At 40.8% G+C, this 18,842-nt stretch overlaps 1 protein-coding gene across 2 annotated transcripts in view; it reads left to right on the forward strand.

Moving 5' to 3' along the window:
• The window catches only part of cse1l (CSE1 chromosome segregation 1-like (yeast)), a 54,335-nt gene extending 35,828 nt beyond the window's left edge, over positions 1–18,507 (forward strand). For both annotated transcript variants that reach the window (XM_068048263.1, XM_068048264.1), the window contains exons 17-25: positions 652–749; positions 1,333–1,483; positions 2,401–2,609; positions 5,903–6,000; positions 6,092–6,177; positions 6,445–6,526; positions 9,940–10,086; positions 10,560–10,791; positions 18,108–18,507. In XM_068048263.1, the coding sequence (XP_067904364.1) occupies positions 652–749; positions 1,333–1,483; positions 2,401–2,609; positions 5,903–6,000; positions 6,092–6,177; positions 6,445–6,526; positions 9,940–10,086; positions 10,560–10,791; positions 18,108–18,197 (1,193 nt within the window). In that variant the 3' untranslated portion in view covers positions 18,198–18,507. The remainder of the gene's footprint in view (positions 1–651; positions 750–1,332; positions 1,484–2,400; positions 2,610–5,902; positions 6,001–6,091; positions 6,178–6,444; positions 6,527–9,939; positions 10,087–10,559; positions 10,792–18,107) is intronic.
• Positions 18,508–18,842: the final 335 nt, after the last annotated feature.

The following is an 18,842-nucleotide window of genomic DNA, read 5'->3' on the forward strand; positions in this document are numbered from 1 at the left end:
CTGCTGATTTGTGTATCCCTAGTACTGCATGTTACAGTTCAATTTACTGACATAAAAACAAAGTACCCATCTAACATCATTTATAATGACACTGCCTATTCTTTCATTATAGAGAAGCTGAGGAAGTAAATATCCGAGTCCATAACCTAGATGCAGTTCCTTCAGTGCTGAAGAAAATAGTTTGGTAGTGAGAGAGAAGTTCTTTTAAGGAAGGAAATTACATTTGTGGTATAGTACAAGGTTGTTTTGGAAAATGAGAATATGAAATGTTTTATAAACTACACTTGCTTTTCATGAGAGCATTAGGTATCAAATTAAAGGTAGCATTTCTGCATTCTATAATTAGCATAATGAAATGAAACTCTTCCCTCTTTCGCCCCCTTGTGCCACATACCATTCTGTACCTGAGAGTGCACAGGGGAGGTGTATTGCTCCAAAGCTATCCAGGCATTTGAGACACAAGAAAGTTACGATGATTAATGTTGCATTCCACCTCCCACTGTAGTGGGCAAGTCACTGTTTGGCTATCAATTTTCCTAGCAACTCGTTCAAGTAGAAGTGTTGGGTCAGGATGCCTGCTGACCCATTTCACAAGGATGGATGCATAGCCTGTGAAAAGAACATCTAATTATGGTCTCTTTCTATTGACAGCCATTATGCGAAGCTTCTCCCTTCTCCAGGAAGCAATTGTTCCTTATGTTCCCACACTGATTTCCCAGCTAACACAGAAGCTGTTACTAGTTAGCAAGGTGAAGTATCCAGTTTGTGATTCCAATTTGGTTTCTTTCATTTAAGATGGATTTTGAGTGTATTTGATCCTTTCTTCCATTTGTTAAACTCTTCAGAAATTATGTGCTCTGAAGAAAAGATCCAAAGACCAATCTTTCAATGCAGTATTGTCATTCCTATTTGCTCTTGCATAGATGTAATACTTTAAGAGCCATTCACTGATGAAGGTACTGTATCATTGTTGCTGTTTTGGTCAGTTGGTAGCACTCTCCTCTGAATCAGTGTTTTGGATTTAAGCCTTAATATGGACTTGATATTTTGCGGTAGTACTGAGCGAGTGCTACAATGTTAGATGTTCAGTCTTTTGGATGAGATAGTAAACTGAGGCCATGTCGGATTGCTCAGGTGAGCATTTAACATTCCATGGCGCTATTTTGAAGGAGAGCAGGGCGTTCTCTGCCTTCTAGTCCATATTTCCATTCAACTAACGCAATCAAAAACAGATGATCTGTTCAGTTGCTCATTGGTTTGACTTTAAAATGTATTCCTTCTTTGTTTACATATCTGTTCGTCAACATTGACTTGAATTTTATCTTGTCCTAGAATCCAAGCAAGCCACACTTCAACCATTACCTGTTTGAGTCTCTTTGCCTGTCTGTGCGTATAACATGCAAGGCAAACCCTGTCGCTGTGAGAAGTTTTGAAGAGGCTCTCTTCCCAGTGTTCACAGAGATCTTGCAGAATGATGTGCAAGGTGAGTATTGTTTCAAATAATTCCAGTTATTACACAATGAATTTACTTTTGGATTACAGTGCTTTTTTGACTGACATTGCATTAAAATGGAAAGAAAAGCAGGAGCGATGAGAATCTGAGAGAAATTGTTGTTCGCATACCAGCTAAGATCAGCTAACTAAGTACAGGCTGGAGATCAAATCTGGGACTTTCTTGGTCTGTATGCCTCAAGTCACTCATTGCAGAAGCTCACTGAGCCATTACGAGAGCAGTAGAGAGATGATGCGAGTCCCTTGCTGGTTGATATCGGTGGTGTGCCCACCCAACACAGCAGTTGGGAGGTGCTCATTAACTTTTGTTTTACGCGCTGTAAGTGCCAATAAGATGTTCTGCTGCAGCTACTGGTCTTTGAGCAAATGTAGCTGGCTGGCAGGTTAGGCCTGTGGGGCAGGTGGAAAATGAGGTGGATGTTGGGGCTGGCGAAAATAGGCTGGCTGCAGGCTTGTTGATTTTGTTGGACAAGTGTACTGTTTCTGCAACTCGTGGCCGCAAAAAATCTTTTTTCAATAATGAACCACCTATTCGGTCTTTCCACACATGGAGAAAGTTGAGCTGGCATGTACCCGTACACTTCATCCATTTCTCGTTAAAGGTTTCAGTTGGAGTCCTAAAACAGAGGCAGGACCCTTCTTTACATAGCTAAACAGTATCCTTCCTATGTTGGGTGACAGTACTGAGCACCCATTTAAAAGCCTGCCTGAAAGTTGATTCAGGCAGGCAAATGGGTGCACAAGGTCCTCATCAGATTTTGTGTTTCTCAGATAAGAAACAGGTGGCTGGTAGTTGAAAGTTTTCTCTGATGGCTTCGACGAACTTGAAATTTCAGATCATTGCACACCTTAACGCTGATTTTTTTTTTCTTTCTCTGTTCTTTTTAGAATTCCTTCCTTATGTGTTTCAAGTGATGTCGCTGCTCCTGGAAATATATAGTGCTGATATCTCTCCATGCTACATGGCTCTCTTCCCTCACTTGTTGCAGCCAGTGCTCTGGGAGCGTGTAGGGAACATCCCACCTCTTGTCAGACTACTTCAGGCTTTCCTGGAGAAAGGAGCAAATTCTATTTCTACAACTGCAGCTGATAAAATTGTATGTTTAATTATTTTAACTCTTTAAAACATTTTTCAATATCAGCATTATTTGATCAAGTTTTATCTGGTTTAGAACAATTTTAGTACTGAGTAGAATCAGAAAAGGTCACATTTAAATGTGAAAAATGTACAGTAGTGTTAAAAGTTTTAAGAATCCATAACAATTAGCTATAGCCAGTGAGGGATATGTAGTGTAACTTTCAACTTAGGCAGACACGTAAAATTGCAGTGGAAATGAAAATCAGACGAGGGGCATAATGCCCAGCTAATTCAATGCCACATGTTTCACTTGCCTGCCAGAGTTAAAAGTTACCTCCATCCATTTAAGTTTTGATAACCAGCTGCAAGAAGTCAGAGTCTGGATGCTACTGCTACCTGAAGATGCTCTATTGTAATCAACTTTGCTTTTTAACTTTTCTCCCCTATACAAGCACTGCAAATGCTGCTTCACCTATAAATGAAAATGCTTCTATAATTGAACACATGTACTTTTTCCTTTCAGTTTGATGTTTAGTATTTGGTATAGTCTGCTATAAACTTGCAGAATATCTATTCCAATCTTGCCCTGTGCCATGATTGCACAGTGGTGTCATGTCCAAAATATCTTGTTTGTATGTTGTTAATAGAAGTGAATAGCTGTACGCTGAGACATTTACGGGATAGTTTATAAATTCAATTGTAGTCACATATTTTCAAGGAGTCTCGATTTACCAATTCTTCCTTGTCACAGGATTTAAATTCCATTTTTGTGTTTTCTAGAAAAATGGTCTTGTGATCAAAGTTAGATTTATTATTTTTCCATTTGGCTATGACTTCATTTATATTTGCAATTTTGTCAGAAACTTTGAAGAAAGCATAAACATAACTTGCTAAGGATTTGGGTAAGTATATTCTGTTCAGCTGTTTGTTCAAGATTGAGAAGCTTCTGGCATCCAAGTTGACTTCCACATGGAAGTTTGGCATCAAAGCCACTGTTTTCCATGTTTTGGGCTTCCCTTCCCTTCTCTCTCCTTGCTCCACACCACACACGTGCAGATTTTTGTTTTCTTTCTACTCCCTTTGTCAACTCAAGGGCCTCTTCCCACCTCCTTTTTATCAGCTTCATGTTTTTGCAGGATTAAGCACGTACTTATAACTTGCGTAAAGAACATAAGGAATAGAGGCAGAAGTGGACATTTTAGCCCTTCAAGCCTGCTCCACCATTCAATAAGATCATGCTGATCTGCCTCAAATCCACCTTCCTACACTGTTCCCATATCCCTTGATTTACTCAGTATCCAAAATGTTGTTGCTTTCTGTGTTGAATAAACTCAACAGTTCAGCATCCAAAGGTCTGGGGTGGTGAATTCCAAAAGTTCACAATTCTTGAGTGAAGAAATTTCTCCTAATCTCAGTCCTAAATAGCTGACCACTCAGTCTGAGACTGTGAGCCCTAGTTCTGAAGCCCAGCCAGGGAAATGTCTCTCCTAGACCTATATAATTGACTCTTATACTCCAATCCCTTTGTAACAAAATCTAACATACTATTTGCTTTCCTAATTGCTTGTTGTATCTGTATGTTAACTTGTTGCTTCGCGTGCAAGGGTACTCAAATCCCATTTCCCAGTTTCTTACCAGTTAAACAATATTTTGTTTTTCTGTTTTCCCTACCAAATTGGAAATTTCACATTTCTCTACATTATATTCGATTTGCCAAGTTCTTGCCCTGTCACTTAACCTGTCCATATCACTTTGCAGCCTCTTTGCATCCTATTTACAGTTTACTTTCCCACCGAACTTTGTATCATCAGCGAACTTGGATACATTGCACTCGGTCCCCTCATCTGAGTCATTGATATAGATTGTAAATATCTGAGGCCCAAGCACTGATCCTTGTGGTACCCCACTAGTTACAGCCTGCCACCTGAAAATGATATTTGATTAATCATGAAATACACAAGTTGGGTTTAATTCAATTATTAATCTAAATGGGGCATTTGTTTCTAGATATTAAAGATATCAAGGGATATGGGGATAGTGTGGGAAAATGGCGTTGAGGTAGAAGATCAACCATGATCTAGTTGAATGGCGGAGCAAACTCGAGGGGCCAAATGGCCTACTCTTGCTCCTATTTCTTATGTTCATCAATAACAGATTTTGTGACCAAAATTTATTTTGATCTTTGTGGACATAAGAGATGCAAGGAGAGCAGCATGTGGCTTGCAAAAGAAAACTTGTGTTAATTTAGTACATACCTGTCTCATCCTCTTCTCTTACCTTTTTACTTGTACCTTGCCAATTTTACCAAGTTCAGTTTTCCTATGGTATAACTGGTAATGTTTTTTATTTTTTAAAACAAAAACAAAGCACTGAACTGTAATAAAGAATAGGTAGAAAATATTGACATAAGTTGGACACTGCTTTTTCAATGTAATGACTATCTTCATAATAGCATTTTTGTTTTGCAGTAGCCATCTGCTGCATATATTCTTTTATATTTGAGCTGTGACACCTGAAGGGAAAGGTAGTGTTCTGGAGAGTCTGCATCACGTTATAATAGGGAGAAAGTCAGTTTATTTTACCTGGGAGTGTTTAGGAAGTTGGGTGGTGATTGATGTTAAACGAGTCACATTTTGGGTTGGGTATAAAAGAATATATCATAATTTGCGGAGTGGAATTTTGAGTGTAATAGGAAATCTGTTTGTTTAATGTCGGAGTCTCAGTTGGACCACTTTATAACAGTCAACTGCTTTTAACTATTTTAAACTGGTTTCTTGGGATAGCAGAGTTGCATTTCAACATGAAAGTTAAAAGTTATGTAGAGCACTGCTAAAGCCAGTTAGTTCATTAATTGTCAGTAAAAGAGACAAACCCTAAAGAGTGACTGACCATCCCTTTTAATAACATTCACTGATATCCAAACCATGTTGCAGGATTCATATGCGTGCACCAAATGCAAGCTCATTGTAACACTTGGGATAAAAATCACAAAGCATTTGTATCAGTTGGCTATTTTACAAGACATGAAGAATTGCAAGCACTTCATAAATTTGTGACCCCACCTGAGAAAGATAAAAAGGTAGTGTCAGAGGTGTTGCAGGACAAGCTGACAGTCAGAGGAAGGGACAAATGCTGAGTGGTCACAAGAAGAGTGAAGAGGTGAAACTAATTATTGCATCAGGATAGATACATATCCTTGCCCAATATTGATATCTGGTGGTAAGCAGGGAATTGAACAAGTGCTTACAAGAAAAATGCAGGTATAGACTGGATTTTTTCCTGACTTGTTCTTGTTTTTTTTTGTATTCATAGCCAGGATTGCTAGGAGTCTTCCAGAAGCTAATTGCATCCAAAGCAAATGACCATCAGGGCTTCTACCTGCTTAACAGTATAATTGAGCACATGCCGCCGTAAGTATAGGATGATTTTCTACAGCTTTTTGAGCATTAACAATTGAATAAACTGTGTTCATGAATTGTTCTTGTACTTTCCATCTGTCAGTGATGCCATGCACCAATACCGGAAGCAGATCTTCATTTTGCTTTTCCAGCGCCTTCAAAATTCAAAAACAACAAAGTTTGTTAAAAGTAAGTTTTTCCTTTCTAAATAAGGCCTTCATTACAAAATGTTTTTTCTCCTCCCTTTGGCAAAGTTGCAAGTCTGTGTTTATTACCTCCCACTCAGTGCTTCCATGGTTGAAACCAGCAAATTCCCATATGGGAAACTGAGAGACTGAACCTGTAATTCACCACTGACACGCTATACTGGTGCTCGAGGGTGATACACTTTTATTAGAGGAGGGATCTTCTCAGTTTATTGAATTCCTGATTTTTTTGTTTTGTTTTGCACTTTAGGTTTCTTGGTGTTTGTTAACCTTTACGCAGTGAAATATGGAGCAATAGCGTTGCAGGAAATCTTCGACAGTATACAGCCAAAGTAGGTACAATGCTGCTGAAATGGGAAAAGTAAAATAAACTTTATATAGTTTTTCTTTTTTGTTGCAGCTTTCTTACTGGTGCCAGAAGTGTGCAAAACAGCTGCTGGCACCCATTGAAGGCTTCTTTTGTCCACTACCTAGCCTGTTCTTCTTTGTTTCATAGCTGCTGCATTACCAAGTCCTCTTTTTACACTTAAAACTGACATGGTGTGTAACCTTTCACATTCTACTTATTGAAAACAAGAAATGGCCCCAACAGCTTTTCTTGGTCAGAAGAAATTCAGCTGAATCTGTCCCCAGTGAGAAAAAAGTGAAAATGAAAAAAAAACTTTCAGTCCATCAATTTTTGACTCCCCCAAACACCTATGGTTGGTTCCCACTTAGCACTTCATTCATTTAATCTCCAGAGAAATTTTTACAAACATTATTGCCCACTACCCCAAGAATTAAGTTTCAACTGGTTTTGGATCAGTTCCCTGTGTATTCAATTTTAATCATAGAAGCAGGTCATCTAGCCCATCAAATCTGAGCTAGTGTTCTCTATTGCTTGCTCCCAATGCCATCTCGTTCTCTGCCAGAACTTTTTTACTGAATTTTGGAAATTCATATTTACCCTAGTTTCTGTATCCAGACATTTCCAGTTTCCATTTAAAATACATCGAAGTCAAAGATGTCAACACCTATAGCATGCAAAACTTTAATCTCAAAAATAATTTAGAATTATGAGAGTCAGTTTGGATTCAATATTGACAGACATCTTGTCTGCTGCCTTTATCTTACACCTGCAAATGTTTTAGCAGGTATGCCTACGCATGCAAAGAAAACAGAGGTCTGTGCACACATACCCAGATTCTTTTTTTTTGGGGGGGGTGGGGGGCGGGGAGAGACAAATCCATATCTATTTGCATGCATTTTAAGCTGTTGACACGGACAGATCTTCATGTATTGATTTAGGGTTTCTCGACCAACGAAGTAACAGTGCGAAATACAGTCCTTTCCAAATCTACAAACTTATAAATAATTCGAATTATACTGATAAATGACTAAAAATTACAAAGTGCTAGGTCTGTATTGTTATACCCATGAAGCACATGAACCACAGTTAATTCCCTGTTTTGTGCGAACCCAACATTGATTTTCCTTTTCTGGGTTTCTTTTCTACAAATCCACTACTCCTGTGCGAGACAAATTTATGTAATATAAGCACCTATTCAGACATCGATACTGCACAAAGATTTGTATATGGCCTTGTGCATGAATTAGTTTCAGCTCACTACTTGAGACTTTAATTTTGTACTTGTTTTCATTTGTATGTTCACGAGTGTCAATCTTTCAAAGACATCCTTTCTATGATACAAAACCAGTTCAATTCTGTAAATTGCTGTCCATAACATATAACAGGGAATTAACTGTGGTTCATGTGCTTCATGGGTATAACAACACAGACCTAGCACTTTGTAATTTTTAGTCATTTATCAGTATAATTCGAATGTTTTTTATAAGTTTGTAGATTTGGAAAGGACTGTATTTCGCACTGTTACTTCGTTGGTCGAGAAACCCTAAATCAATACATGAAGATCTGTCCGTGTCAACAGCTTAAAATGCATGCAAATAGATATGGATTTGTCTCCCCGCCCCCCCCCCCCCCCGCCCCCCCCACCCCCCAAAAAAAAAAAGATCTGGGTATGCGTGCACAGACCTCTAACTGACCCTCATAATTCATTCTAAATTATTTTTGTGATTGAAGTTTGGCATGCTATAGGTGTTGACATCTTTGACTTCGATGTATTTTAATTCGGTGGCATCAATCTTACACACTTTCCGGAAGAAGTTTATGATCTGGGAAGATGAGCAAGAGAAATAAAATCAATGTACCTCGTTTATAGTTATCAGAGGTGAATCCTAGTTTTCAAGTTCGTAAATGGGGCCAGGATTCCTTTCGGAGGCTGTATGAATGCAAAATGGCTCTTTTTCTCAGTCAATATTAAAAAGTTCAACAGTTTCTTTTCTACTTAATAAAATCATCCAGGTAGCTCATTAGCAAATGAGCTGTTTAAAATTAGTGAATAGCTAAATACATAGACACTCTGGAACTATTACTATGACTTTTCATCCAGAAGTGCCAAGTGAATAATTCATCTTGGCTTACTTCTGAGGTCTCCACCATCACAGATGCCAGTCTTCAGCCATTTCGATTCACTCCACATGATATCAGGAAATGCCTGAGCGCACTCAATAGAACCAAGATTTTAGGCTTCATTAACATGACAACATTCTAGCTGTAGTGCTGATGACTTGTGCTCGAGAACTAACTCTGCCTCTAGCCAAGCTGCTCCAGGACAGCTACAACAGTGGTATCTATCCAAAACAGTGGAAAATTGTCTGAAAACATTCCATCCACTAAAAGCAAGGCAAATCCAATTTAGCCAATTACCCACCCCATCAGCCTACAGTTATAGTTTTCAGTTCCATTTGCAACTCCTCAGATAATTAAGCAGTCCATGCTCATGTGCAGCAAGACCTGGACAGAATTCAGGTTTGAACTGGTAAATGGCAAGTAATTTGGCACCACACAATGACCATCTCCAACAAGAGAGAATCTAACCATCTTCCCTTGACATTCAATGGCATTATCATCGTCAAATTCCCCACCATCAACATCTTTGGGTTCATCATTGACGAGGAACTTAACTGGACCCTCCACACACATACTGTGGCTACAGGAGCATGTCAGAGGCTGGGTATTGTTCAGCAAGTGACACCTCCTAACTCCCCAAAGCTTTTCCATCATCTACAAGGCACAAGTCAGGAGTGTGACGGAATCCTCCCACTTGCCTGGATGAGTGCAGCTCCAACAAGACTCGAAGTTTGACACCATCAGGCCAAAGCAGCTTGTTTGGCACCCATCCACCACCTTAAACTTTCACTCCTTCCACCACTGGCACTCAGCGGCTGCACTGTGCCAAGGCTGCTTCGTCAGCACCTCCTAAACCTGTGATCTCTACCATCTAGAAGGACAAGGGAAACAGGCACATGGGGATACCATTACTTCCACGTCACACACCATCTTGACTTCAAAATATACCGCTGTTCCTTCATCATTGCTGGATCAAAATCATGGAACTCAGTACCTAGGAGTACCTTCCCCACACAGACTGCAGCAGTTCAAGATCGCCAGCTCACCACCATTTTCTCAGAGGCAGTTAGGGATGGGCAATAAAAGCTGGCCTTGCCAGCTGAATCCCCTGAATGAATAAAAAAATTGTATGACTTAAATGTTTAAGCAATTACAATTTTTGCATACAACTTTTAAAAATTAATAGCTTGCTCAGTAAATACCATTGTTTCTTAGTTTAATCGTTACTTTCTACTTGTCAAGTCCTTTTCTAAAGTGGCTATCGTTTTGTTGCAGGATGTTTGGCATGGTTTTGGAAAAAATTGTTGTTCCAGAGGTACAGAAGGTGTCTGGACAGATCGAGAAAAAGATTTGTGCAGTGGGAATTACAAAGATCCTAACAGAATGCCCTTCTATGATGGACACCGACTATACTAAGCTATGGTGAGTTGCTTGTATGTGTTTTGGAATGAGTAACCATGTTTGGAATCTGTTAAATTGACAGCCAACCTCCCAAATGTACCTGATCTTAAATTATTATTAAGACTAAAATTGTTTGGATGCTAAGAGGCAGTTAGACCTCGGCTGCTGCACAGCTGGCAAGGTCTTAAGGGCACTCCAATTTCAGGAATGTCACCGACATGAGGAAAGAACGAAGTTAATGTCCTGTGCGTTTGTTATTGGGGAAGTAGTTACATGGGCAAGAGAGATGATAATTCAAGAAGTTTTTAATTAGTTTACTAACGAGAAGTCGCATCAGTTAAATTTAAATGTTATCATTTTTCTTAGATTTTTCCTTTTCACATACATAAATAATGTAGTTGATGGTTGTTTAACTCATAATGATGTTAGTTATTAGTAGTTACTTAACCAAGAGTTAAATGCATTGATTCTTCCTACCTATTCTCTTTAAACAGGACTCCTTTACTCCAGGCTCTTATTGGGTTATTTGAACTGCCTGAAGATGACAGCATTCCTGATGATGAACACTTCATTGATATTGAAGATGCACCAGGCTATCAGACAGCTTTCTCTCAGCTGGCATTTGCAGGAAAGAAAGAACATGATCCCATTGGTGCAGCAGTGAGCAATCCAAGAGTTCATCTTGCCCAGTCTCTGCACAAGCTCTCCACAGCATGTCCAGGCAGGGTAGGTGTTAGAATCGGTTAAAACCAATTTAGAGATGATGAAACTTGCCCAGATTGTAAAAGAATATCATTCTGTGGCAGCAGGGCCGGAGGCTTCTGAACATGAGATTCAGTTTCTGATTTGCATAAGTGCTTTATTCTCTTTCTCAGTTTTTTTTACTGTCCTCTTCTGACAGTGTTGGTTTCTTGTTGGGACATAATTCCATAGATATTAGATATCTCGTGGACCTCACTGTTGAATTTTTTTTTTGTTTTAACCATGGGGAACATCGCAATCAAACCTAATCCCAGATGAGTAACACAGAATTGATGAGGTCACTTGTAATACCATGGTCACTAACCCGGGCCAATTCATTACCGACCAGGAAGTGAACCTGATCTGCGCACTAGATAAACTCAATGAACCATCAGGAACTGTAGTATTTATGTAAGAAAGTTATATTTGTAAAATAGTTAGTCTTCTGGGTTCACTATTTTGTCTAATGAACTTTTAAAAAAAATTAGCGGGATAATATGCAATACTTTTGAGTGGGTATATGGCTGTATCATGTTGACAGAGCTGTGGCTAAATTGTATATTTTAATTGTTGTATCCTGATCATTCCATTTCTGGAAGTGGAGCAAATAGTTTTGATCCCTGCAGTTATGATCTGACTTGCATTCATTGGCCTCGTGCCATTTATCAGATGGACAGTCCGTCTCAAATGCAGTATGTTGTAGCTTGCCTTCGTGAACCAATGCACATGTGAATCATAGAATCATAGAACATTGACAGCACAGAAAGAGGTCACTTGGCCTATCGTGTCTGTGCCAGTCAAAACATGAGCCACCCAGTCTGATCCCACCTTCCAGCGTTTGGTCCGTAGCCCTGCAGGTTACAGCACTTGAGGTACATATCCAGACACCTTTTAAATGAGTTGAGGGGTTCTACCTCTACTATCCTTTCAGGCAGTGAATTCCAGACCCCACCACTCTTTGGATGAAAACATTTTTCCTCCTCCCCCCTCTAAAGTTTCTACCAATAACTTTAAATCTATGCCCCTTAATCACTGACCTGTCTGCTAATGTAAATAAGCCCTTCACCTCCACTCTATCCAGGCCCCTCACATTTTTGTACATTTTAATCAGATCTCCCCCCAGCTTTCTCTGTTCCAAGGAGAACAACACCAGCCTATACAATCTTTCCTCATAGCTGCATTTTTCCAGTCCCAGCAACATCCTTGGAAAGCTCCTCTGTACCCTCTCAAGTGCAATTACATCCATTATGTAATGAGAAGACCAGAATTGCACACACTACTCAAGTTGTGGCCTAACCAATGAGTTATACAGTTCCAGCATAACCTCCCTGTTCTTGTATTCTGTACCTCGGCTAATAAAGGAAAGGATTCCATCTGCCATCTTAATCACCTTATTGACCTGCCCTGCTACCTTCAGGGATCTGTGCACATTCACTGCAAGGTCCCTCATTTCCTCTACATCTCTGTGTTCTCCCCTTAATAATGTATTTCTTTGCCTTGTTTGACTTTCCCAAATGCACCACCTCACACTTCTCCAGGTTGAATTCCATTTGCCACTTTTCTGTCCGCCTAACCAGTCCCATCGATACCTTCCTGCAGCCTACAGTTATCCTCCTCACTATCTGCCACACGGCCAATCTTTGTGTCATCTGCAAACTTCTTGATCATTCCCCCTTCATTTATGTCCAAATGTATACCACAAAAAGCATGTGACCCAGTACTGAGCCCTGCGGCCCGCCACTGGAAACAGCTCTCCAGTTGCAAAAACACCCGTTAACAATTACCCTTTGTTTCCTGTCACTGAGCCAGTTTTGTATCCATCTTGTGACATTTCCCTGGATCCCATGGGCTCTTTTTTTTTTTAGCCGGTCTGTCATTTGGGATCTTGTAAAAAGCCTTGCTAAAATCCATGTAGACCACATCAACTGCACTACCCTCATCAATCTTCCTCATTACTTCTTCAAAGAATTCAATTAAGTTGGTCAGACAAGATCTTCCCTTAACAAATCAATGCTATCCTTGATTAATCTGTGCCCTTCGAAGTGACAGTTTATCCTGTCTCTCAGAATTGATTCCAATAATTTGCCCACTACTGAGGTTAGACTGACTGGCCTGTAATTATTGGGTCTATCCCTCACTCCCTTTTTAAACAGAGGTACAACGTTAGCAGTCCTTCAATCCTCCGACACCACACCTGTATCCAGTGAAGACTGGAAAATGATGGTCAGACCTTGCACTGTTTCCTCTCTTGCTTCTTTTAACAGCCTGGGGTACATTTCATCTGGCCCTGGTGATTTATCAACTTTCAAGGATGCAAATCCCATTAATACTTCCTTTCTCCCTATGTTTATCACATCAAATACTTTACACCCCTCTTCCTTTACTGCAATATCTGTATCATCCCTCTCTTTTGTGAAGACAGACGCAATGTATTCATTAAGAACAATATCAGCATCTTCCGCCCCTACACATAGGTTGCCTTTTTGGTCTTTTATAGGCCCGACTCTTTCCTTAGTTATCCTCTTATTCGTAATGCATTGATGAAACACCTTTGGGTTCACCTTGATTTTGCTTGCCAATATTCTTTCATGTCCTCTCTTAGCTTTCCTAATTTCCTTTTTGATTTCATTCCTCCATTTCCTATACCCCTCTTGGCTTTTTAGTATTGAGTTCTCAGTGTCAGACATAAGCTTTCCTTTTCTGCCTTATCTTGCCCTGTAAGCTCCTTGATATCCATGGGGCTCTAAATTTGGCCATCCCACCCTTTTTCTTTGTGGGAGCATGTTTACTCTGAATCCCTTGAATCTCCCCTTTGAATGCCTCCCATTGCTCTGACACTGATTTACCTTCAAGTAGATGTTTCCAGTCCACTTTCGCTAAATCACTACTCAGCTTAGTAAAATTGGCCTTGACCCAATTGAGAACTTTAACTCCTGTTCTATCCTTGTCCTTTTCCATAATTATGTTAAAATTAACTGAATTATGATCACTACCACCAAAATGCTCTCCAACTGCCACACCTTCCATCTGCCCATTTTCATTTCCTATAAACTAAGTGCCGTCTCTTGGACTTGCTACATACTGGCCAAAGAAGTTCTCCTGAATGCACCTCAAGAATTCCGATCCCTCATTTCCATTCACACTAAAACTGTCCCAGTTAATATTGGGGTAGTTAAAATCCCCTATTATTACTGCCCTATTGTTTTTGCACTTCTCAGATTTGCCTACATATCTGCTCTTCTATCTCCTTCTGACTGTTTGGGGGTCTACAGTACACTCCCAGCAGTTATTTTGTTCCTTAGCTCGATCCATATGGCCTCATTTGATGAACCTTCCAACATATCATCCCTCCTCGCAGCTATAAATTGCCACTCTCCCTCCTTTCATATCCCCCTCCCTATTGCGTCTGAAAACCCTGTAACCAGGAACATTGAGCTGCCATTCTTGTCCCTCCTTAAGCCATGTTTCTGTAATAGCTATGATATCATACTGCCACATGTCTATCTGTGCCCTCAGTTCATCTGCTTTATTTGCTATACTCCTTGCAGTGACGTAGATACCCTTGAGCACTGCCAAACTTTTTTTTTTATTTTCTAATCTTTGTTTCTTCTGCCTTCCAGACTCGTGCATTAATTTTCTGCATTCCATTTTTGTTTCTGATTTTGTCCCAACTAAATCTACCCTCAAGTCCCCATCCCCCTGCTAAAGTAGTTTAAACCCTCCCCAACAGCACGAGCAAAACGTCCCTCAAGGAGCTCAGTCCCGCTCTATTTAGGTGCAACTCCTCCGGCCTGTAAAGGTCCTATCTCCTCCAGAGCCAGTCCCCAATGTCCCAAGAATCTAAAGCCCTCCCTCCTGCACCAGCATTCAAGACACGCATTCATCTGACATCCTTCTGTTTCTGTATTCGCGCATGGCACTAGGAGTAATCCGGAGATGACTACTTTTAAGGTCCTGCTTGCTAATTTCTGAGGGAGCTCAGTAAACTCTTTCTACAGGACCACATCTGTCCTTCTGCCCATGTCATTGGTACCAATGTGAACCACAACTGTTGGCAGTTCACCATCCTGAATTCACATCTGCGGCCACAGAAATGCCTGTGTTCCCTTGATTATTGAATCTCCTATCACTATTGCTCTTTCAGTCTTCCTTGTGCCCCCCTGAGTAGCTGAGCCGCCCACGTTGCAGAGCCTTGGCTCTGGCTGCACTCCCCAGATGAACTATCACCTTCCTCAGTATTCAGAATTGAATACCTGTTGGAGAGTGAGTGCAGTTAGGTGTCTCCTACACTACCTTCCTGTTTCTTGTGGTCCGGTGGTCACCCATTCTCGAGGCCTGCTCAGGTCAGGAAAAAGAACCCGACTCGAACCACAGCGGACCCAAGCCTGACCCGGCCAGAGTCCCTCCAATTTTGCCCCGAGCCTGACCTGACCCGACCCGACCCTCCTGACACGGAAGCTGCAGCGCATGCGTGATGATGTCATAGTGACATCACTCGCTCACTGTGCAGACTCAGTTTCTTCCCGGACTCCCAGCTCAGGTATGTTTTATCATTTCAATACTTAACAGCAGAGCACTTACCATGTGTGCCTGGCCCGACCTGGACTTGGCCCGAGCTGAGCCCGACACGTCATTGGGTCCCATCGGGTTCGGGTTGGGTAGCAGGTCTTTAACCCATAACCTGTCTCCCTGCATACTCTTAAGCTGTCGGGTGACTATATCTATTAACGTGCTATCCAAGAAGCTCTCATCCTTGCGAATGGACCACAATATCGCCAGCTGCTGCTCAAGTTCCGAAACCTGGAGTTCAGGCTGCTGCAACTGATGCCACTTCCTGCACATATGGTTGTCCAGGATACGAAAAGCATCCTGGAGTTGCCACATAGCTCAGGACATGTGCTGTAGAGGTTGGAGCAGCCCTGCCATTCCTTTATTTATTAGTTAATAACCTTGCTACTGTTAATAAGCCTTTACTAATATTAATAAACCTTCTTAATACGTAATAAACATTACCATAAAAAAAGCTAGGACACACCAGTTTACTACTTCGTTTAGAGAACTCGGAAATACTCACCAGCCAATCACCTATCTCTTTCCCTAGAGTCATAGTTATACAGCACAGAAACGGGCCTTTCGGCCCATCGTGTCTGTGCTGGCCATCAAGCACCTATCTATTCTAATTCCATTCTCCAACATTTGGCCCATAGCCTTGTGTGCTATGGTGTTTCAAGTGCTCGTCTGAATACTACTTAAATGTTGTGAGGGTTCCTGCCTCTACCACCCCTTCAGGTAGTGTGTTCCAGATTCCAACCACCCTCTGGGTGAAAAAACTTTTCCTCAAATTCCCTCTAAACCTCCTGCTCAAATCTATGCCCCCTGGTTATTGACCGCTCTGCTAAGGAAAACTTTCTTCCCATCTAACCTATCAATGACCCTCATAATTTTGTATCCCTTAATCAAGTCCCCCCTCAGCCTTCTCCGCTCTAAGGAAAACAACCCGAGCCTATCTAGTCTCTCTTCATAGCTGAAATCTGCTATGATGTCACACCTCAACTTTTCTTTCCAAACGCCGGCAGAGAGGCGGCAGCAGCAGCTAGCTCCGCTCTCGCTGTTTCCCGCTCTCTGAGTGAAGTCGCGCTCGCTCGTGCTCTCTCTCTCTCCCCCTGGGCTCTTTATGCTCCGCTTTCAGTGTTTCCCGCTGTCTGAGTGAACTCCCTCCCTCTCTCCCTCTCTCTTCACGGCTCCTTATGCTCAGACTCACCAAATGCACAAAATCTCATTTAAATTGTTTGACTCCTAGCAATGAGACTCAACTTAATGTTATTGTTACGACTCGGTGAGGTCGGGGTCTAGGCTCCCCTCTCAGCATTTGCCTGGTTTGGTCGTAACAAGGTTTAATTTTCAAACCACCGTGTTTTAAGCTTCCCCTCAGTCAATCCTTGTTCACCGCTCTCTAATTGTAATGGCAAAGAAATCAACCAAACAGATATTCTTACATTTAAACAAGAAAGGTGTAAGTTTATTAACCTTAAAACACTAATTCGGTTAAAACTACTGGAAATACGAAACCATGCTAGCATGCATATGCGATAAACGCACACATGCAAACGGAGACAAAGGAAGAGAAAGAAGGGGAAACGTTTAAACTAATAGCTGGAGTTCAGTTACTGGTTTTTGGGTTTGATTAGTCTTTGATTGCAGTTGTTTTGCAGTTCTCGTTGGGGCCCAGTGCACACTTACAAACTTGGTTAGCTGCAGGAGTCATCTTCTCTTGAGGTTTGAATGGCTTCAGTGAATCCCCTGGAACTTCATGAGAGAAAGAGAAGGAGAGACCTTCCTTCTCTGTTGTTTTCAAATTGCAATCTCTTTTCCAACTGTTCTGCGCACAATTCAAAACTCCAAGTTAACCAGCAGGTTAGTCATGTGACTAACCCCTTATTTGGAACAACTGCTCTTGCAGTTTGTGGATTTCAAAGCTCCCAGTGGGTGAGTGTGTTGTGCTGTCTCTTACACATGTGCTGTCTCTTACACAGCCAAGATGTGGATCACTGTTGCCCAGACCAATCTCTGTTAATTGAATAGATGAGCAGTTCCCATTGTCTTTTTTTTTCACTGTTTTTTAGAATGCAGAATGTGCAGTTATGTTTCAGTGGTCTTTTCAACCAAGCTATTTTTTCAGTCCAGTAGCAGTTTAAAATTAATGTTCGATATGACGAAATTAATGTCTCATTTTGGCAGGTGTGGTTTTTGTGACATCATCCACAAGAGACCATAGGGCAGTTCTTGTTTTGATGACAACTCAAAGGAGCAATGTTTAGAGTTTAAGGAAATTTGGGCCAAAGTAGAGGACTCAAAGAAATTTGAGCATTATGTCCAGATACCAATGGTCAACCCAGCATTGGCTCAATAAATCTACCAGTGAATGGCGGATTCAAGACCAGGAAGGTTCTAGGTTGAATTCCCTGTCTGTGCTGGGTTAGCTATTGCTTCGTTGGGGTACTGATCAGGTGTTGTAATTGTCATATGATATCAAGTTATAAAAGAAATTCATTGAGCTCAATTTAAGGAATGATTTCCCAATTCATTGCTGTGTTGTTTAGAAAAGTGTGTCTTGGTTGAACATCCAGAAGTTAATTGAATTGGTTCATGAGAAGAGAAATATATATTTTAGCAAAGAGAAAGATGAGAATTGGGTCCTATGTACAATAAAGCATATGAGCTTATCATAATGTGCATCAACTTACATTCACTGATTTAATGTACCATAATCAGATAATTAATGTGATACATTTCTCCTATAGGTGCCATCGATGATCAGCACAAGTTTGAATGCAGAAGCTTTACAGTATTTGCAAAGTTATCTTCAGACTGCAAGCGTGCAGCTTGTGTGAACCTGTTGTGGTTGACTAAAGACATTCTTTAAAGGCTTTTTGCCATGTGTGCTTACACAGTGAACATCATTTGATTGCATATGCAGTAGGAATAAACCTGGGGGAATTTTACTGGCTAGCAATGATTATGATGATTTCTGTCCAAATGCATTTCGGTCCTGTGTAGGCTTAATGCTTGTGATCTCTTTCAATCAACCTTTCTGTGTTTATTTATGTTTTCTTAATAATCTGACTGCAAAAATCTAAAACAATAAAGCACCTACAGATGCAGTGCTGTGTACAGTTACTCTGGTGTAAAATAAAAATGGAAAATGATAAAAACTTAAGGTTTGCTTCTATAATTTTACCTCTTTCAGATTTCTTAGAGTAGTTTTCCCAGTTTTGAGGCGCAAGTTGATGACTGAGGCCCAGACAGTACAAGGTGCCACAGAATGAAAGGATGCAGACTTGTGTCCACAATCCCTCATATGGTGACTTTCTGTTACAGGTCCATGCTTTGGTGCTGGAGGCTGGGAGCTTCCCCATTCAGGGAGGATCAGAAAGCATTCTTCCACCTCTTTGTGACCTGACCAGTATCATGAACTTACAAACCTACACCCTACCATTCTGTGGTGTATTATCTTGAAGTACTGATGTATCTTCTCA

This window comes from Heterodontus francisci, chromosome 16 (assembly GCF_036365525.1).
Source record: "Heterodontus francisci isolate sHetFra1 chromosome 16, sHetFra1.hap1, whole genome shotgun sequence".
Classification (NCBI taxonomy): Eukaryota; Metazoa; Chordata; class Chondrichthyes; order Heterodontiformes; family Heterodontidae; genus Heterodontus; species Heterodontus francisci.